This window comes from Balaenoptera borealis (genome assembly GCF_965194805.1).
Source record: "Balaenoptera borealis genome assembly, chromosome: 11".
Lineage (NCBI taxonomy): Eukaryota > Metazoa > Chordata > Mammalia > Artiodactyla > Balaenopteridae > Balaenoptera > Balaenoptera borealis.
In genome coordinates this window covers 102,327,895-102,349,900 of record NC_138868.1, presented here as the reverse complement: position 1 = coordinate 102,349,900, position 22,006 = coordinate 102,327,895, and the positions used below count along the sequence as shown (strand labels likewise).

The 22,006-nt window shown below is 48.7% G+C and overlaps 1 protein-coding gene across 1 annotated transcript in view; it reads left to right on the top strand.

Annotated features, from left to right (window-relative positions):
- Positions 1 to 5,367: 5,367 nt before the first annotated feature.
- Positions 5,368 to 22,006, top strand: part of CLMP (CXADR like cell adhesion molecule) — a 94,124-nt gene continuing 77,485 nt past the window's right edge. The window contains exons 1-2 of the mRNA XM_082339834.1: positions 5,368 to 5,491; positions 5,844 to 6,182. Coding sequence (XP_082195960.1) covers positions 6,155 to 6,182 — 28 coding nt within the window. The 5' untranslated portion in view covers positions 5,368 to 5,491; positions 5,844 to 6,154. The remainder of the gene's footprint in view (positions 5,492 to 5,843; positions 6,183 to 22,006) is intronic.

The following is a 22,006-nucleotide window of genomic DNA, read 5'->3' as shown; positions in this document are numbered from 1 at the left end:
GATCTGAAATTTAGTGCTTCATCTTATTCCTCTCTCACAGGCTTCCTTAGGACTGCTTGTCTTGTGGGCAATTCTGAGTATTATTAGCCAAGGAAAAACCTTCTGATTTTCTTCTTAACTTAGAGATGGGGAATGAGAAAGGGAGATGGCACAGGTATACTTTCACTACTCCTTTTGCTGTGTGTTTCTAAGGAAGTCACCAGACTTCAGTTCACCCTTAGAGGAAGGAGATGCTATCTCTCCCCCTCTCTGAGAGGTGAAAGCAGCCTCTGCAGACCTGGTTACGAGGTATCCTTGGAGGCATGCATTGTTGCGTTAGTTAAGGGGGAACAGAGGGAGCTGCTGTGTGCTGAGTAGCAGGGTGCCTGTGCTAGATGCTTTCTCTATATAGTTTCAGGTAATCGTCTCAGAAAACCATGAGAACTCTTAGAGACGACCCGAAGTAACGGAGGCTGAGGGAGCCCAAGTTAGACACGGTAAGGAGAGCCACGCGAATTCAAAATCAGCCTGTCTTTCTCCAAAGCTTGAACTACGCCTCTGAGGGCATCACTTTAGCAGGAATTGAAAGTAGGATGTGGGGAGGAGCTGGGAAACCCCAGATCTAGCTGATCTCAGGGAAGAAGGTGGTGTGTAGAGCAAAAACTCAGACTGTAACTTAGGCTCAGCAGTTACATAAACCTTCTCTGTTTTTCATCTTGCCTCTTGACTCTCCCACTGGCACCTGAAAACCCGACTGGGGTCGAAGGACAGACCTGTGCATCCTGCGTCCTGGCAGGCAGAGGGAAGCATAGGTCCCTTCTTCACTGACAAATGTCCTACAGGAAACCCGAGCCCCACCAAATCCCTGCCTCCTCAGCTGACCACACAGATCAAAGCTGGGGACTGTCATCTCGCAGTTTGGGGTAGAGCAGGGCCAGCTGTTCTCACCTCTGCCCCACCCCCCCGCGGCCGTCGGTGGGGAGAACAGCTGCTTCCTCTTCCTCCGTGAGAACCCCTCACTCCTTAGCCTCCATCAACACACAGGGCTCCTCAGACACAGCCTCAGTGAGGGTTGTCCAGTCAAGACCCCGACAGCCAGCTGCAGCCTCTTACTGTCCAGCCATACACAGAGCCAGCGCACTGAACAGCCAGGCAAGAAGTGATGTCCTTGTGGGACAGGAAAGAATATGTAAAGATAACCTTGTTTTAATAGAAAAAGGAAATGAGACAGAAGTTGGCTCTCTTTTTACTGCAGGGAATGTAATCCTGTGGACTTGACTTAAGTTTTAGTTGGAACAAGTATTTACTGAGTCTCCTATTATGTTACACGCTGTGCTAGGCACCTTCACCAGAATCTCATTTCTGCCTCATACCAGCGTCAGGAAAAGAGGAAAAGGCCCCGTGACGTCAAGTGACCTATTCAAAGCCACTCAGAACCCAAACTGTCTGCCTCGCAGCCCACAGCTCCTTCCATTATCCCACAGCTTCTCGTCCTAGATGCCCTCAGGAACGTGTCTTCCTCTGAGAGAACGGGGCACAGGTGGATACCGGAATGCAAAGGGATGGAAAGACGTGGTCCATGGTTCCCAGGTGTCCTGTAAGATGAGACATCTCCTTCCCCTCCTGCTCAGGGCGGCTTCCTTGACGTCTCCTACGCTGGGTACAGGGTCCTGCCGTCAGCTCCGTAGCACTCTGCACTTTCCCTTACGGAGTCTTTCTCACTCTGCTTTACGATTGCTTCTTTGCTGTCCATCTTCCTTAACCCACCATACGCTTCTAGAGAGCAAGGACAACTTTTGCTTTGTTCATCATTGACTTCCAGTGCTTGGCACCTCGTAGGTACTTAACCAAGATTTACTGAATTATTGATTCAAATTAAAAATAAAAAAGTGAATGGATGGATGGCTGGATGGATGGAGAATGGATAGATGTGGTTTATCATCGTCTCCGAGTTACCGTGTCTCAAATTAAATTGATCTTTCCCTTCCTGACAAGTTAACTTACTTGACTTCCTAGTAAGCATTACCTTCAAAAGACAGTGAGGGCTTTCAATCTTCTAACTTTAAATCTTGGCTCAGTCACTTACTAACCATGGAATGATAGGCAATTTATTTACTCTCTCTGAACCTTAGTGTCCTCATTGTAATATCGTAGAGTGAGGCTTATTGATGACACTTATAATCCCTGGAACATACTAGAAGGTCTATAAATTGTAGCTTTAATCTTAGCATATATAACAATAGATTAGATCACTTAACTCTATCTTCGGTGCTGCTTGTCTTCCACTCCCTCTCCGCCCACAATGACCACTGGATGTTTAACCTGGCTTAACTTTCTCCCAAATATCTTCTATGTTGGATTTACTGCCCTCACCTCATCTCCCCATTTAACGCAGTAGGTTCTAACCAGTTTCTCTGCTTCAGGTTTTTCTTCCCATGCTTCACGCACACCCCGTGGTGGCTCTGGAATTCCTATAGAGAAGAGGTTAGGGTGGCGCTCTGGCTCCACACAGAGTGGGGAGGATCAGGGACTTGTCTCGAAGCTGCATATTCATATCACTTTACAAAAGGTTGAGGAAATGTAATTGTTTCTATTAAAGCATGGGGCCAGGGAGCTTGATGGATAAGAAAGTGTACTAAAGCTCTCCACCCTTGGCCAGCCCTTGGAGTCACCTCTGGGCACTGCCACCTTATATCTCTTAAAGTATGGTTCTCATCAAGGTCCATTTTGCTAAAAATTTTTCAGTGAGTCTGGAGAAGGTGTAGAACAAGTTCCAGAATCCTTTGCCTCACATTCAGGACTCTTCACAATTTTGCTGCAGGCTAACTGTTCCAAGCCATTTTGCACCAACACCAATTTTTCATTTCATGGATTTCATTCCATTCAATACCCCCTGCGTACACCACAGCTACTCCTAACTCCATGTCTGTGTCCAGGAGTGCCCCCCCTCCCAGTGCTCCTCCCATCTAGTGAAATTCTCTCCATCCCCCAAAGCCTGGCTCGAGAAGTGTTCTCCCGAAGAACCTTCACAGCCACGACAGCCTACAGTGCTCCCTCCCTTCCTGGAATTCTCAGTGTTTCTTATCGTCAGGATAATTTATTCTGGCACTTAATTACGTAACTTTCGTGCTTGTTGTGGAAAGATTTCGCATGTTGATGTTTTCTCTCTCACTGGACTGAGAGGTCCATTTAGGGTAAAGACTGCCGGTACCTCTTTGGATCCCAGCCCAATCAGTGTGGGACACAGCGTAGGTAGGTAATGTGTTTCTGAGTTGTGAGCCATCCCCAGGGGCACTGGGGCACTCTTCTGGCTCACAGATGCCTGGTAACAGAAAGGAGGCTTCAGATTCAGGGACAGTCATCTCCAGAGACCCAAGGACTCTCCCCAAGGAGTCTATGCCCAATATATACTGGCTATAAGACTTCAGACCTGGGGAAACTGAGTGTTTATGACCCAATCTCAGCAAAAATCATATGAAATTGGCATTTCCTATGCTGGTGACTGACTAACAACTTGGAGCTGAAGGTGTCTTATTATCTTCAGCCTGAGCAATGTGGGTTTAAACACATGTCTTTTTACACCTGCATACATCTGTCTTCATGTGCACACCAGCCCTCACGCAATACATGGTGTCACCAGGTTCATGAGAAAGGCCACCAGCGATGGAGGAGTAGAGATGGGGCTTTAAAACTTTTACAAAAATATCTCTTTTAGAAAGAAATAAAAAGTAGAAATCTGGGGTGAAGTGTATACAAGGATTTTTTGTACTATTTTTGCAACTTTTCTCTAAGTCTGAAAATATATCAAAATATTAAATAAAATTTTAAGACAGAGATGACAAAAAGTCACCTTCTCTGTACAGTTTCCCTCCTACCTTCCTCAGCCTTTAAGAGAATTAACATTTTTTCAACACATTCATATGTTAATTATAGTTATGAATATTTCTATTTCTCCTATTACACAAGAAGTATAAAATGGAAAAAAGTAGTCAGAGACTTTTAAAATGTTTTATTTTTAATATTAATAATAATACATTAGAATATTAATATTGGAATAGAAGAGTTTTAATATTTTGTGATCTGGGGCATGATATTTAACCTCTCTAGGTTATAGTTTCTTCATCTTTAAAATGGAATCAAAACTGCCTATCCCTTAGCATTATCATAAGAATTAATAAAATGATAAATATTAAATAATTAATACGCTTCCTGGTCCATAGTTGATGCCAAGATATACTAGTTCCAAATGTTTAAGAAATGTCAGTAACCAAGTTCTACTCACTTTGTGTCCTCAACACCTAAAAAAACATCTGGCACAGAGTAGATGCATAATAAATAGTTATTGAAAAAAGGGTGGTGGGGGGCGAGGAGAGAGGGAAAAAATGCCGGAATTCCACTCAAGCAACTCTCACAGCTGATCCCAAAGCCCCAAGAGCAGCCCTTGCTTTTGTTACCCCTCTGAAGGACCTGGTGAGAGTGCCATCACCTCTCCAGGCCTGTGCTTTCCTCACTTATGAGATGGGGTTGGTTTCATTACACCGGAAAAGACTAGCTAATTAGAAAGGACCGTACAGCTCCGGCATCTAAGGCCCCTGGAGCGAGGATTGGGCAAACGAGCTTGAAAGTGTGATGGCGCAGCCTGCCTCGCCGCTGAAGGCTGGCCCCAGCTCCCCTCGCGGGCGCGGGTCAGGTCGTGCCTCCGTCTGGCTGAAGCAGCAGCCCCCGCTCCGGGGACGTCCGGAGCCCGGGCACCAGAGAGTGCAGGTCCAGGCTTTCTCGGGGCCTCAGGACAGTTGAGACCTGAGCGTGGCCGTCGCTGCCCTTTCCTTCTCTAGTCCCCTCCCGCCACCGCCGAGCAGCAGGGTCCTGGTAGACACAACCCCAGGCGCCGACCCGGGAGCTCGCGGGCGGCCCTCCGCGGGCCTCCTTGGCGGGGCCCCTCGCACGGAGGAGGGAACCCGTGCCCTCTGCCTTCTCTTCTGAAAGGAGGTGATGCCTGTTTTGTCCAGGGCCACGTGCAGGGAGGTCAGCTCCAGGACTTCCTGACGGACTCCTTTCTACAGAGTTGTGAACCCCACTCCCCCGGGGGGATGGCTCGCTTAGCTCGGCCGGATCCGAGGAGGGGGCTGCTGTGGTTACCGCCGAGGGAGAAACAGCGAGGGCGAAAGGCCGACGGAAAGGCTGTGGACCCCAAACAGGCCGTGAAGTCAGGAGCGCCTAACCAGACCCGTTGCTTGACGGTCCCGGCTGTCACTTTCAGGCTGGGCTGTCTGCACGGTGGTCTGGAGTTTCACCCCGACTAAGACGTGGCAGAGAGGGCGGAGGAGAGGAGAAAAGAGGAATGAGGAAGGAAAGGAGAGGAGGGAGGAGGTGAGAGAGGAGAGGCGAGGAGAATGCAAACGCGAGAGAAATGGAGAGAGGAGATGGAAGAGGAGAAATCGCAGATTTGTGCGGAAGCAGAGCGTGTGTGCGCGAGAAAAAGATGCGAGAGAGAAGTGGAGAGAAGGACGAAGTGAGGACGGAGACCGAGGAGGCTGACAAGGCCTCATCCTCGCTCGTGGCCAAGTGTCCCCGGCTCTCTCCTACAGCGTCGACCCCGCAGCGAGCGCCGGGCGCGACCACCGGCCTCCAAGCGGCCGCATCCCCTCTCCTCCCTCCAGCCGCCGGCGGAGCCCCGCGGGCCCGACCCCCGCGGCTGCCCGGCCGGCGCCCCGCGCGCCCCGAGCGCTGGGAGGGAGGGAGGGAGCAGCGAGCGAGCGAGCGAGGGAGGGAGGGGCTGCCGGTGGGAGGCAACCATGTGGTTCCAGCTCACTCTATTTCCACCCCCCCCTTCTCTTTCTTCACTCCTTTTTCTTTCCAAACAGGGAAAAGTGTTCCACGAAGCGGTAGGGTCTTTCCGCCTCGCCTTTTCCCCGCTGACCTGGGTCCCCGCTCCCGTCCGAGTGCCAGCTGGTGGGGCGAGCGCTGGAAGCCCGTCTGCGCCCGTTGCGGGGATCCCGGAGCTGGGCGCGGGGCGCGAGGCGTGGGGCCGCTCCCGCGCCGGCACATGGCTGCAGCCGCCCCGCGCGCACCCCGAGGTGCCGCGCCCAGCTCGCCCGAGGTCCGTCGCCTGAGCCCGCCCGCCCCGGAGCCAAGCAGCGGCTGAGCGGGGAGGAGCCCGCGCCCGGGGATCGGGATGATCCCCCTCGTCCTGCTCGGGCTAGGTGAGTGCCTGGGGAGGGCGGGTGGCCCCGGGCACACACTGTCCCGCACCCGGGCCGCGACGCGGGCTCCGAACGGTTGTCCCCGCGGCCCCCGGAGTGAGCCGGACGCCTGTGTCCCTGCCTCCCGGCCAGGGAGGAACACATCTGGCAGCGCAGGGCCGCCCAGTCGGCCATCGAAAACGTCTTGCACATCTGGGCCCTGGAGCAGCCTTGGGCGTTGGGGTGTTTCCTGGTTGAGTTTGGCCGAGAACCGCTTGGTGTGGCGGGTGCTTTCGGGGGTGGTGTTTAGTTTCAGGAGTATCTGGGGAAACTGGAGAATTGGGGGAGGGAAGGTATTATTCAGGAATTTTTGTGCCAGGTTCCTGAGGGTGGGGGGAGCTTTTTCGTTTCAAACAGGCGCCTGGAGGGCGCAGATTAGAAACAGATGTGTTGGAGGGTAAGCGAAAGGGAGTGGGAGAAGAGAGGGGGAGAGGAAAGCAGGAGAGGGGAAAGGGCAGAGCACCAGGAGGACCAGGAAGGTGCGGACAGACTGGGAGGGACGAAGAGGGGAAGGGAAAGGGCTGGGAGGGAGAGAGGAAAGAGGAGGAGGGATGTGAGGCAGAACAGCAAGACTGAGAGAGACCGATCAAGACAGAGAAAAATGGAGCGGAGGAGAGAATAGAGGGAAACAGGTTCTGGGGCCAAGAGAAGTGCTGCCCTGCGTGTCCCTTCTGGGTGTCACCCAGGCAGGACTCCTGAGGCCTCAGAGGCCCTAAGGCATAGACTCACCCGGGCTGGAAGCAGGCAAGTTTACAGGACAGGGCAGGACAGTGCCCATCAAGGATGTGTGGGCAAGAGCTGACAGGAGGGAGATGCACCAGGGCAGGGAAGGCCGACTGCGGAGCTGAAGAAGAGTCATGATAGGCACCAGGGAAGCGTGGGCTACACCTAGAGCCGGGACCAAATGTGAGCCTGAGTTCAGAAAACCAAAGAGCCAGCAGGCGTGGTAAAGGGAGCGCTGCCCTGGAGCCCAGGCCAGGTGAGAACTGGTCCCGGTTTTGAACTGACTCGCTGGGTGATCTTGGACCACTTACCCACTACCAGGCCTTCGGTTCCCTTAGCTCCAAAACAAGCAAATGAGATGATTCCTAAGTCCCTTCTGGCTCTGACAACCTTAAACACCAGGAGTTTGTCAGGGACCTAATGGATAGAAAACCCCCCAAACAAAAGTGAAGAGGCACTAAAAACTCCCTCTGAATTAGATGTGTAGAGCTCTCTGTCTCTCTTTTTGAAACCTTACAAACCAACTAGGCCTTATACATGCCTACCTAGGCCAGCCTCAGGCCAACAATAACTCTTCACCCAGGTTAGAGGAATGAAACAGGTGGATTAACCTAAACTATTGCTCAAGTAGGGCAGGTGAGGAGCCACGATTTTCTAAGCTCTTTTAAATACCAGCCAAGTATTGCAGTACCACTCCTGAGCACAGCTGGCATATCTGGATGGCACCTTTACTGGCCTCTACCCCTAAGCCACCAACCACCCGATGTCAGTAGGCTCAAATGTCAGAGCAGCCTTATGAAAAGCAGCTGGAACTCATTGAGTACTTATTATGCTGAGCATGTTATACGGGCTATCTTGTTAACTCATTTATTCTTCACGCCAACCCTATTGGCCACCCACTATTATTACCCCGGTTTTACAGGTGAAGAAAACCAGATGTAAAGAGGTCAGGTAACTTGCTCAAAGCTGTAAGCTCCTAGTTAGCAGAGATAGGATTTGAATGCAGGTTGTTTGCTTGCTGAACCACCATGTATAGAGTCTGCCGGCACCACAGAAGGACTCTTAAAGATGTTCTCTGCATTGAGATCCAGTTCAGTCCTATTCATGGAGCAGGAAATGTCAGCGAGATCCTGCCCCGTGGGAGGAGCCTGGGAAAGGGAAACAAAACTAAGAGTGTTTGAGCACCTGCTCTACACCAGACCCATTTGGGCACAGTTTCTGGTGGAAAGTGACTTTGGCCCACATGGTCAGTTGAAATCAGCTGGCTTTGATGATGGTCAACGTCTTAGTTCGTGAGAAAGAGGAACAGACCAAGACATGGATCAAAAGATGTCATTGGTTCCTTAGCCATTTTTTATTGAGTGCCTACTATGTGTATCATTCCTCTGGTGAGAATATCATCTGTTGGGTTGATGTCTTTCTCATAGAAGTTGTCTCTCATGATATCTTTTTTGGGAGGGTTCTGTCTTTATAAAATTGTTACAAACCAAATGCCATGTAGAAGAGAAAAAGTGGACCACTGACTTAGAAATTCTCCATAACTGGATGTTCATCTACTATTCACCTAACAGTAGGATGTTCACCTACTATTAAGCTTTTGCCACATCAATGCCCTTGTCAGATGTACTCAGACACATGACATCCCAGCTCTCAATTGAATAAACTGTTGAAGTAAGAAGTCACAGTGGAGATGAGTTGAAGGGTCAGGACAAGAGACAGTGCAGGAAACCTGAGATGAGGTTGGAGAGCCAGAGAGCAGCATGTGAGGGGAGCAGCGCTGAAGGAGCTGAAATCCCTGCATGGGTCAGCAGCCCCTGGGGAACCACTCCCGTGGGCTGGATTAGCCTTATTTGCAAAGTGGTTTTGAGCCCTGGGATGCCTGGGCGGGCACTCTTTAGGAAAGCCAGAAGGAAAAGCCCTCAGTGTTGCCCGAATCCTAAAATCATCTCCTGCTCCCTGAAAGGAATAGATCCAGGGTGGCTTCTGGCCACTGCTAGCATGATTTCTGGCCTCTTTTTTCTAGAGAAAGCGCAGTATTGAAAGGGAGTCAGGAGGGCTAAGAGTTCATAGTCTGAACAAGGATGGGCCAGTTGACTCCTTGCTTTCTGGACCCGCCAGTGAGTGAAATCGAATGTCCCGCCTTTCTGATGTGAAGGAAAAGGAATGCTCTGAGCCCCACGGAGGAGAAACAAGGGGGACTTCATGGGTTCCCCCAGCCCCTCCTCTGACCACCACCTCTCCCCTTCCCCTGTTGCTTCGGTCTCATTATCCTACCTGAACTTCTTCCTGGACTTCTGTAATAGCTGCCACGTGGTCTCCTTCCCAAACTCTCTCTTCCCTTCCTACATACTGCTACCCGAGTAACCTCGTGAAACAGCTGGTATAAGGCAAGAATTTGGATTAGGAATCTGGCAAGCTCTCTGGGTTCCTTGACTGCAGAATGGGGGTGGAGGGATTTTGAATTCACATTCTCTCTGATTCCATGATCTTACTCTGCTCTTCCATAAACTTTTAGTAGTCTCCATTGCCTATAATGTCAAGTATAAACACTTCATTCTCATATTAAGGATTTTACACAGTATCATTCACAACTCCCCCCCCCCCAACAACTCTCCAAGAAACCTGGATTACTTCCTGTACTCAAACCATGCCCCATGCTTCTTTCTGACTCTATGCTTTTGTTTCTGATAATCCCTCCACCAAAAATGCCCTCTTACTCTCCACCCTTACAGATTGTTGACCCTCCAGATCAAAATCCTGTTCACTCTCCAAGTCTCACCTCAAGTACCACTTCCTCCATACACCTGTCCATGATTTCACCAACAGAATGTACTTTTTTCCTTCCTTTGAATCCCAATAGCCGTTCTATTATGCTACTTTGTATTACAGCCATCTGAATACTTACCTAACACTCCAGTTAGAGTGTAAGGTCCATGCCTCATTCATCTGGGTACCACTTTTAGTACCTAGCAGAAACTAAAAGCTTGCGAAGTATCTGTTAAAATAATTGGCTATTTGAAACATTTGGAACATTTAAGGTCAAGAGAGGTGAAAGATCTGGAGTATTATTACTTTTTGACTGTGGAACAACACAATTGTGAGGAGCCCAGTTTTAACTGTTTGCTTTTATGCTGCCTTGTCCATTAAGGCAAACACGAGTACTGTTTTGTTTTCTTTTTTTAAACTTTGGGTTTATTTATTTAATTAATTTATTTATTTATGGCTGTGTTGGGTCTTCGTTTCTGTGCGAGGGCTTTCTCTAGTTGCGGCAAGCGGGGACCACTCTTCATCGCGGTGCACAGGCCTCTCATTATCGCGGCCTCTCTTGTTGCGGAGCACAGGCCCCAGACGCGCAGGCTCAGTAGTTGTGGCTCACGGGCCCAGTTGCTCCGCGGCATGTGGGATCTTCCCAGACCAGGGCTCGAACCCGTGTCCCCTGCATTGGCAGGCAAATTCTCAACCACTGCGCCACCAGGGAAGCCCAGTACTGTTTTTAAAAAAATTACGCATAGAACATTACATGGACAAGGACCAGATAATACATTTGTTATACAAACTTATATATCAAGTACGTTAGTACCAGACATTAACAATAGAATTCATTGAAACTTTTGCCAGGATTGGGAAAGAGCTTTGTTTCCAAAAAAATGAGTTTGAGGAGTGCTTGAATGCTTGGCCCACTGGCCTGTGGTTTAATGACGGGTCTCAGTAGGATTCCATGTCCTTCCCTCATCTTCCCACATTAATGGTGATGGTTATAATATAGAAACATTCCCGGTAGGCTCATATCTTGTCTCATTCAATTTTTATCTTTTGCCCAGCTGGGCAAAGTACACATGAGTATATTTCATAAATGTACCTAATGATGATGAACTAGACAGACATTTTTAAAAGGTAGAATCAAAGATTAGCAGACATGGGGAAAAGCTAAGACACTGTCTAAATCAGTGGTTCTTAAAATTTTTAATCCCAGACCCCTCTGAGAATCCAGTGAAAACCCTGAATCCACTTCTTAGAAAAAGACACATACACATCAAATTTTCCTATAACTTCTAGGGGTTCATTGACCTCCTGATACCGTTCCTTGGAACCCAACTAAATCCTTGATCTAAACCTACCCCTTCTTTTATGATGAAGAAAGAACCAAAGTTCAGAGAGATTTGGCTAAAGTTAAACAGGTTGCTTAGTAGAAGGGCCAAGACAAGACCCCCTAACTCCATAATCTGTCCTATCACACATTCTGGAAGTGGAAAATCTCTCTCCCTCCTTTTCAGCTCATGTAGTTAAGCTCCAAGATCACAGTTGCTCTTCAGATGCTTCAGTTAAATGTAGTCAGTGCTGAATAATTGCCATTGGTTTTATGTTGAGAAATTGCCTGAAAAATAGGGCCGATGTCATAACATTTCAGTTTAGCCATCATAACTAGAAATTCTGGAAACTTCTGCAGTGCCTTGTATAATGTCTGGTATATTCAGGAAAAAGGGATTATACCCAAAGTCCTAAAGGTGTAGGTGTGCCTACAAGGAATAGAATGGGAAATCAATAGCTCTAGCTCCTTCATAATTTTGCTGGGTTATTCTGGGCAAGTCATTACTATTCTGAGCCTCAATTTCTTTCTCTGTGAAACGAGATTACTAGACTCAGGTTATCTCTATGTTTCCTTATACCATTAACGTTCTCTGGTTTTTTTATAATTCTGAGAATTTTCCAGCTGGTCCAGATGTGGCTGTGATCAGAACACACGGGTGTTACCATGCTTATCTGATTTTTTTCAGCCACTGAGCCCTCATGGCAATAGGTAGCATATGATTATGAATCCAGCACGGCTGGCTGCCTAATGTGAAGAGAGCAGTAGCGACTCCATCCTGGGTCTGCACTGGGGCACTGATAGCCAGGCGGCATCATTCAAGGTCAGGGTAGATGGCCAGAGACCTCTGCCCTAGAAGTTTAGTACCTGAAATACTCACCGAAAGGACCTCATCCTGAGCAGAGTTACCTACAAAACGACCCCAAGCATGGACACCCAGGGTAGACTTCTGAGTAGAGGGTCTATTGTATGAAACTGTTTGCAGGCATTAGCATTTCCTTCAGTTTTTAAAATTAAGGCATAATTTACATACAGTAAAGTGCACCCACTAAGTGTGTAGCTTAATGATTTCCTTGCATGGATTTGAACTTGTGGTTGGGTTTTGAAATATGAATTGTGTATTATTAGCTCACTCATAGTACCTGAGAGAGAATTATGTGGGTAGGATTATTATGGCAGTAGAATTTATTGCTAACATCTGCACAAAGTTTTACAGTTTACAAAATATATTAACATACCTTATCTCATTCTCAAATCACTCTTTGAGAGTAAATGTCATTATTATGCCACTTTACAGGTAAATAAACTGAGGCCTAGAGAAATAAAGTGAGTTTCTCGAGATTACCCTCTTAGTAAATAGTTGAGCCAGGACACCGACCCAACATTTTGGATTCCAAAAACTATTTGCTTTCCAATTATCAGGAGGCACATAGTTATTCTGAAATCAAGGCTTCTGTGTTACCAAGAAGAGAGGATCAGGCTGAAGCAAGGCTTCATTTACAGGATTCCAAACGATAAATCCCACAGTGGAAAATTTGGTTAGAACACTTATCACCCCCTACCCCCCACTCCATTCAAATTGTTAAGAAATGGTTCGTTTGGGTTAATGTCTATTGTTTATAACCCAGAATTACTATGTATGTCGTACATGGGTTACTAGTTCCTTCTAACGAATCAGAAGACTCTCATAGTTGTGGAGACCTCGCCTTGCTTTGGGGTTGGTTGCGTGAGCTCCTTATTAGTCCTGAGGCTATGGATGGTGAGTGTATTGGCTACAACTCACCCTATATGTTGCCTTTTGTAATTAAATTCCTCTTTTCAGCAGTTTTGACTTCTTCCCAAAGAAGAATGCAGACTGTACCAAAAAAAAAAAAAAAAAATCTGGTTATCTGAGCTTCCTAACTGTCTAGATTCTGGGGAAATAAGTTTATTTCCTTTGGCACCACATAGACCAGAATGGGGAAGAATGCTGAAATCAAACAACCTTTATTTTGTTAGTGACAGTGGTTGGATCACTGTGTGTGGAGCCTCGGCCAGAGTCTGCTGGTGATAAGACTGAAGGCTACTTTGTTTCCATGGGACGCAGGGGAGAAAGCCGCTGCCTTTGTGCCCACACTGAGAAGGGAACATGGGCAGCGTCTCCCGAGGTTGGTGTGGAATATGGGAGGTCTTTCTGAAGCAAGGCAGCAAGGGGATCTGGAGAGTTCAGGTCACGAAAGGCGACAGGGGAGAAGATAGAGGAGCAGGAGGAAGAGGAAGGCGTAGAAATAGAAAGCAGAGGATGCAAAAGCTAAAAGCTCGGCCCTCCCGGCATTCACAGAGCAGCTTCTCTGAGCTCTTTCTACTTCACGGAGAGCAGCAGCAGCTTTCAGGAGCTTCCAGGGACTTTCATGTGTGTCCCATAACATTTTCGACATCATTCATGCACCCTCACTCACAAAACAATTAGAGAAGGGGGACTCCTTCTGTAGTTCAGGCCCTGTGCTAGGCTCTCAGATGCCACTGATACGGAACACAGTTTCCACCATCTAAGAACTCAGCCCAGTGGGGCGACATAGTCCTAAACAAGGAATTGCAGATATATGAGAGTGCTGTCCTCAAGGAAGGTACCAGGGTTTCTAGGAGTCCCGGGGAGGTAGCAACTCAATCCTGTGCCGTCTCACGGAGATGGGCTGTGTCTTCCCACGTGCATCTTCAGGACGGTGGCTCATGTTCCCCTGTCACCCACAGCACTTGCACATTAGTGGGGCTGGTGCTAAATAAACAGCTGGTGGGTTGATGGATCACCCCCATCGTCATCAGAAGGGACGGATTCAGTGCTGTGTGTCGTTGGCCTTCAGCCAGGTGCTTTCTGGAAGGACTGGACCTCCCGACATCCTTGCCTGTTGAAAGTTATGGTTCATTCTCCCTCACAACCTGCCAGTTACATAGCTGCCTCTGGTTCCTCGTCCCTCATGGGATGTTTATAAAAAGAAAAGAAAAGAAAAAGAGGAAGAAATACATCAGTGAATTTGGATCTCTTACTTAAGAACGGTGGTCTGGTCACCTGAGGTTTGAGTAATATTTGTCCACGTGGAAAGTGAACAGGATCAAGCCGAAAAGGAATTTTTTGCTCCAGAAGAAATCCGTTGTATTGAACAGGTTCAGCCCCTGACGTAACCTTTTGCTTCTTTTCTTGTTGGGAGGGTTGGGGTTGAGGGGGTGTCAAATCCTGGAGAGGGAGAGTGCTTTGCGACTTCATCGTTTAAATTTAGGCTTGGGTTTGTGGGGATCATTTTGACTTGGAGCAATAAGCCTTCCAACCCAGCCTCTGTCACTTCTCATTACTTCCAGTGACAGTTCCAATTATTTCCAATCACTCTTCAAGGGAAGAGTGGGGGAAGGCACATAGGCGGCCACGTGGATGTGCCGGGTGGCCACTTCTGTAAGAGCTCAGCCCCGGGGTCCTGGCTGGGCCACTTTATAACAGTGTGACCTTGGGCACTGCACCTTCCTGACCTTAGTTTTCTCACCAGTAATCACATCTATTAACAATGCATAGGTTTGTTGTGAGAATTAAATGAGGCAATGCATACAAAGAATTGTAGCATCCTGCTTGGTACATAATGAGCTAATAAATGGCTGTCCTGATTCCCATGACTGTCCTTGCTGGAAGAGGCTCAGCCCAGAGGTATATGGAGGGTCTGCTTGAAGCCAGCAGACACCAGGCCAGCAGGGCCAGCCTTCAGGGCTCTGGCCACCACTTCCCCTCCATCCTGCAGATGAGTTCCCAGATGTCCTTCGGGGAATGTCGCCTGCTCCAGGATCCCAAGAGGTGCATAAACCCCGTCTGTGCCCCAGTTGTCTGTAACTGCTCTAGGAGAGTAACTTTTTCTGTTATTCAGCCCCGGGCAAGAGGCGCCCTTCCTTATGCTGCCCTGCATACTGTCTGCAGGTTGCTGAAGCTGAATCACAGGGGGCTGGACTTCTTTTCCCCACTCTGCCCTCTCCATCACACACTCCCCAAGGCCTGTGCCCGCTTGGGCTGTCCAGCCTGGGCAAACACGGGCTGGTTAATTTCTGCTTTCGCTGTCAGGTAATGTTTTATTGAGCACCTACTATGTAGCAGGCATCATGCTAGGGACTTTCATACCAGAAATTTCTGGTATCCTCACAACAATCTGTGAGGCCGGTATTATTTTTTTTTAATATTTATTTTATTTTATTTATTTATTTATTTGGTTGCACTGGGTCTTACTTGCGGCTCATGGGCTCTTTAGTTGCGGCTCGCCGGCTCCCCAGTTGTGGCATGCAAACTCTTAGTTGCAGCATGCATGTGGGATCTAGTTCCCTGACCAGGGATCGAACCCAGGTCCCCTGCATTGGGAACGCGGAGTCTTAACCACTGCGCCACCAGGGAAGTCTGCTGTGAGGCCGGTATTGTTGTCATCACTATTTTGGGTCAGAAAAGTTAGACTGAAGAGGTCAGGTGTTCTGTCGTAGGCTGTACAGCTGTACAGACTGGAGCTGAGTTTGCCTTCTGCTTCAGTAATGATCTGGGGAAGACAGGAGTGGAGAGACAGACGGATGGCATACCTATGGGGACACATGGATGGGAGGCCACCATGTGGTCTTTGAGGATTTGGCCTAAGATGGAGCTGCAAGGCCCTGCATCCTATACTTTTGCCCTGACCAAAATTAGATCCAGTGAGCCCAATACCCACATTCAAGACATGTTGAATTGTATTTCCTGTTTAAATTTGGGAGGAAAGGCAAACCTCAAGGTGGGAAGAAAAATGTCTGTTTTTTTCCACTGACCTGAACAGCAAAGAGTGTGGGCTAAACTGGGTGTCCCAGATTTCCACAGACCTAGAATTCCCACTTAGAATGGATTCCTGGCCCAGGCGGGTAGAGTCCGAGGCCTGGTCTCCATCTGCTTTCCTTGGCTGGAGGTCCATCCCCCATCCCTCCAGCCAATAACAAAGTTCAGGCTCCCGCCTTGCAGCCTCTCCATCCTCAGTGGAGGAGAGCCGGAAATGGGGCCACCTCTCCGTAGCCACCGTCTCTGCTCCACTGCCTCTCCCTCCCTGTTCCCGGAGTCCTGCAGCTTCCCAAGCCCTGAGGAATCCAGGTGACCGTCCTCATATGCCTGCCACCTGAGCCTGACCTTCCCCTAGCTCTTCCCCTCTCTCTCTGGACCCAGTGTGGCTGCTCTCAGATCTGGTACTTAATGAGAGAGAGACAGAGAAGCAGAGAGAGACAAGAGAGCGAGACAGGGAGAGACAGAAAAAACAGAGAAAGAGACGAAGAAAGACAGACAAAGACAGAGAGAAACAGACATGCACACACAGAGACAAAGACACACAAAGAGATAGAGACAGAGAGAGAGAGAAACAGAGAGAGAGGGACAGAGTGAGACACAGACACACACACACACGCAGAGCAGGCAAGTGTGAACTCTGTACAGCTCGTCTTTCCTGTGTCGCCTGGCACGTGGAGTCAAAGGTCCTCTTCCTCCCTCTTTCTCCTTTGTCTTGGTGGATTCACCCTGCACATCACTAACTCCACTAGGGTATCCGAGGTAGGGCAAACAGAGGAAACACAAGTCAATGATTACAGGAAGTGTTGGTGGGATTCAAAAAATATTATTTCCAGGCTCAGTACTTATGTGTATGTTAGCGCATTTAATCTTCATAACAGCTTTGTGAGACACGTAGTGTCAGCTTCCATTTTATCGAAAAGGATCAGAGAGGTTAAGACATTTTCCTGGTGTTATACAGCTAATTAGTTGCAGAATCAAAAGGAGAAGCCAGGTCTTCTGGCTCCCAAACCATTGCTCATCCCCTTCCTCCGCTGGACCATGAGCCTCCCTATGCATGGCAGCAACACCCCACAGCAGGGCTCCTCACTGGCTCTCATCCTCCAGTGTCTCATTACCAGCTCATGGAGGGGGCAGTGAATAAGCTTTGTTGCCAGATATGGCTGCCTTCAACTCTGGGAAGGCTTGAGATTTGTCTCAAGTGATCAACCGTTCTGATTTGCCCAGGACTGGGAGGTTTCTCAGGACGTGGAACACAGGATTTTCAATGATAAAACAAGGACAGTCCTGAGAAAACCATCTGGCTGTTCACCCAGGTAGTAGACCACTCAAAGTGTGATCCTCAGACAAGCAGCAGGGGTAGCACAGGGAGCTTGCTAGAAATGTAGCATCTCAGGTCCCACCCAGACCCACTGAACCAGGATCTACAAGATCCCTGCAGAACATAAGAAACATCTGAGAAGCTCCAGAGCAGGACCTCGGGCACCTTTGGCAGGAGTTGGGGAAATGGAAGACGTGCACCTGAGTTCCCTGACCTGGGACCGTCACCTGCTGTAACCTCAGGTGATGTCCATTGACACGCAAGACTTAGGCTTATAGGCTGAGAGGAAAGGAGTTACAGGTCCCAGAGTTGAGCACATGGGGGTGAGAAGGCTGGAGGGTGTCTTGGTGCTGTGTGGGCGTGAGTGATTCGCGGTTAAGCTTTTCTGTCTGTCCTTGGAATGATGATGTTATAAAGGTTCTGAAGTTTCCTGGATTCTCCTTTCCTTTTACTGGGGCGAGGCTGGAGCGGGCAGTGGCCGACAGCAAGTTACCCAGGGTCTGCCTGGGGCCAGCAGCGGCCTATGCCCCTGGGGCCTGGAGACACGGGAAATGAGAGCACAGAGGGCAAAGCCTCTAATTGAGCCATGCTTGCCGAAGAGCAGACTCTCCAAGTTAGTTACTGAAGGAATAGTAGGCTATTCAAGCAGCGCTCCACACCTACAGGATTTCCTGTGTGATGCCTGGCTCCTCGTCACAGGATCCTAACCCAGCTTCGCGAGCAAGCTGGCAGCGGTTACCTGGCCCTTCCTTCCCCGTGGCGAGCACTTCACTGGGACATAAATAGAAGTTATCGTTGAACCTGTGCTCCAGTGAGGAGGTGGTTGGCCAACTTCACACGCTTCACGGGCTCCTCTAGGCCTTGGCTTATCTTAGAGTAAACCTGGGTCAAAGCAGGTGTTCCGTCCTTTGAGTGATGGTGGTGGTGTGTCATCTTCTGTTCGTTTCTTTGCTCTCAAACCTGACTGTCACATGTGAAAATCACAGGTACCAGGCAAGGTAGGAAAAGACATTTGTAAGACTGGGGTGGCGGAGCAGCCTCAAACTGAAAGAAGCATAACCCACATTTGTCAACTTTCTCTCTGTTCCAAGTCACATGCTCAGTAGGGACTCTGAAATAAGGGCAGCTCAAGGGAGGGGATGACAGGCAGGCGTGGAGGTGGGTGTGTTCACCTGCTCAGTTAGAGCTGTTTCAGACAAGGCTGATTGCTGCCGCGATTTTTTTTTTTTAAACATCTTTATTGGAGTATAATTGCTTTACAATGGTGTGTTAGTGTCTGCTGTATAACAAAGTGAATCAGTTATACATATACATATGTTCCCATATCTCTTCCCTCTTGCATCTCCCTCCCTCCCACCCTCCCCATCCCACCCCTCTAGGTGGTCACAAAGCACCGAGCTGATCTCCCTGTGCTATGCGGCTGCTTCCCACTAGCTATCTATTTTACATTTGGTAGTGTATATATGTCCATGCCACTCTCTCGCCCTGTCACATCTCACCCCTCCCCCTCCCCATATCCTCAAGTCCATTCTCTAGTAGGTCTGTGTCTTTATTCCCATCTTGCCACTAGGTTCTTCATGGCCTTTTTTTTTTTTTTTTTCCTTAGATTCCATATATATGTGTTAGCATACTGTATTTGTTTTTCTCTTTCTGACTTACTTCACTCTGTATGACAGACTCTAACTCCATCCACCTCATTACAAATACCTCCATTTCATTTCTTTTTATGGCTGAGTAATATTCCATTGTATATATGTGCCACATCTTCTTTATCCATTCATCCGATGATGGACACTTAGGTTGCTTCCATGTCCTGGCTATTGTAAATAGAGCTGCAATGAACATTTTGGTACATGACTGTTTTTGAACTATGGTTTTCTCAGGGTATATTCCCAGTAGTGGGATTGCTGGGTCATATGGTAGTTCTATTTGTAGTTCTGCTGAGATTTTAATCCCACCCTGACACCGAGAAATCAAACCATCACTTTTCTCATAATAGGGAGAGATGTCTCTGACCTAGGTTGGTTTTGTAACAGTTTCGTCTGTGCATGTTGTTTTCCCTGGGATCTCCGAGGGCTTGGTTGTGGGTGGATTTTATCAGAAGATACAGATTTCCATTATGAAGCAACTCCTGTGTGCTGGATACTTGCTCATCCAAGTCCTATCAGGGGACCAGACTGACAGAGGAAAAAGGAAATGGTGAACGATGTCAGACAGAATGTAGTTAAAGGCCAGAATGTTTGGTACAGACAGGAAGTGAAATGCGGGATTTGGAAAAGGAGAGTCATTAAGGTGTAAGATCTTCAGCAAACAGTGGAGCAAGAGTGTGTGTCATGTGAGATGAAGATATTGCATCAGGGGGTGGGTGAGGGGTCAGGAGACTGGAGGCGTGCAGCTGGGGGCATAGAGGGGGCAGGGCGGACACGTGGGGATAGTTGTGAAACAGTTACTCAGCCTCACTCTGGAAATAACACACAGTCATAGTTTACAGGCCAGTTTGGGGACCTACCTCAGGCAGTGTGGAGAAAGACCTTGGGCAACTCCCTCTCTGGGTCTCAGTTGTCACCCTGCACCAGGAGATATTGGAGGGGAGAATTTCTAGGTCCTTCCCACTCTGCAGTAGGAGGACACTCTGCTGTACTCCTTAGCGGGAGGCTTCAGACCCCAACGATCTCTCGCCGTCCTCCCCGTGCAGGCATTGTGAGCTGATGCTTCACCTGTGCCCCCCCAGGTCTCCCTGCTCCCCCAGCTCCCTGTTTCTGCCCCCAGTGCTTTCCCTGGCACTAGAATAGACCCACATACAGTCTGACCTGCCCAGGCCTCTGCCCCTGAAGATGCCAAAGTCGCTCGCATCCCAGGGCTTTTGCACATCTGTCCCTCGCCTGGAGCGCTCTCTCCCTGGTCTTTGCAAGGCTGGCTCTTACCTTACAGGTTTCAGTGCAAATATTGCCTCCGTGAGACCCTCCCTGAGCTCCTCTCAGCCTCCCCTCTAACCAGAGCCTTGGCCTGATCACCTCACATTACCCTGCTATATTTTCCCCCTAACATTTATCACAGTCTGAAGTCTTCTTTTTACCTCTGCTCGTGCACTTGTCTCTTGTCTGTTTCTACAAGAGTCTGGACTTTGTATCACTGCCTTCTGTATCCCCACAGTGCTTGACACAGAGATAGCTACTCAGTAAAGAGACGATAAATAAACATCTGCTTTTTTTCTCTATGGTGTGCATAGCAACTGAGACATTGTATAAATGAAAAAAGTTATTCAATGAGCCCTTATTTGTGCAGAGCTCTTTGTATATGTTATTTCATTTAATCCTCATAACAGCTCTACCATGTAGATACTATCAGGGTCCCCTTTTACAGAGGAGGGCGTGGATCATTACAGAGGTGAAGTCCTTGCCAAAGTTACACAGCTAGTGAGCTGTGAAGTCTGGCTTTGAACCCAGGCATTCTGACTGCAGAGCTGGTGCCATAAGTTCATGTGCTATTCAGGTCACCTAAGCCAGCGCTTCTCAGACTTTAAGGTGCTTATGAATCAGCTGGGGACCTTGTTAAAATGCAAGATCTGACTTAGCAGGTCTGGGGCGGAGCCTGAGATTCCGTGTTTCCAGCAAGTTTCCAGCTGGTGCTGCTGGTCCATGGAAAATGTCTCTCAGGAGGGAAGGGAGAGGCGGAGGGAGAGAAACTGGCCTCAGAGAGGCCAGGTGGCTTTCCTTAGATCATGTAGCTAGTTCATGGCCAGCCTGGTGTCCTGGCTCCTAGCCTAACGCTCTTTCAATGGCTCAGCAAGCCCAAGGATTTTAAAGCATGTACACATCTTCAAAGACCGTTCGCAGGAATATAGCCACCTGAATTAGAGATTGCAAAGGGGCCCATGATGCTGGCCCGTGCCCCCTGCTGATCATGACCAGGATACCTGGTTGCTGCAGGGCTTCTTTCCGTCCCCGAGGCAGAGGGCATGGGAGGGGGTACGTGGAGATCACACACCTTGGCGGCTGAGTGTGTGTGCTTGGAGGAGGTCTGGAAATTCTGGGGAACCATTCATGTCTCTCAAAACAAGAACTGTCACGCCCAGGACAGAAAGTGCCATTATCTCCGGTTTACCAAGCTCCCAGTGGCTGCTCTAAGGTTTGCGGATACATCAATAGTATTTGTTACAGGGAGCATCAGGTCATTTGAGCCGCCTCCACCCTTCCCCAGCCTTCCCTGTTCCTGTCTTCCTGACACAGAAGGTTCAATTGCTGAACACTTTTACACATCGGTCTGTTCCCCCTCCCACCCAGCAGAAGTCCCTCTGGAAGATGACTGTCCATCCTCCAGTGGAACACACCGCAGGGTACTCAGGACCTGCAGAGCCCCATCCGCTCCAGGACAGCTCTTACCCTGGGAGGGACTTTCCGCTCTGAGCTGGAGACACTTGAAACTGCCACCTCCCAAGGCTACAAAGATTAGGACTGCCATAATCTTACAAGTAAAGGGCCCTCCAATTTGTAAAGTGATGTTTTAAGAACATTTATCTGTGATGGGTACCGTGCTAGACATTTTCATATACACGTCACCTCATGTAATACTACAAGCACACCCTGAAGTATGTAGTGATCAATCCCCCTTTGACATATGGACACTGAGGGAGGGATTAAGTGACTCGCCTCAAGACAGACGGCCGATGTCATTTCTACTACATCATAGCTGCCCATCCTCCTTATAAATAGTTGAAGAACGTTCTTTCATGTTTGTCTTCTATCCTGCTCTCTCCTTTTACAAACTAAACACTCCTGTTTCCTTTAACCTTTCTCCCCAGTTATTACAACCATCATTAACTGAAGCCATGCTATGAGCCAGGGACCCAGTATGTA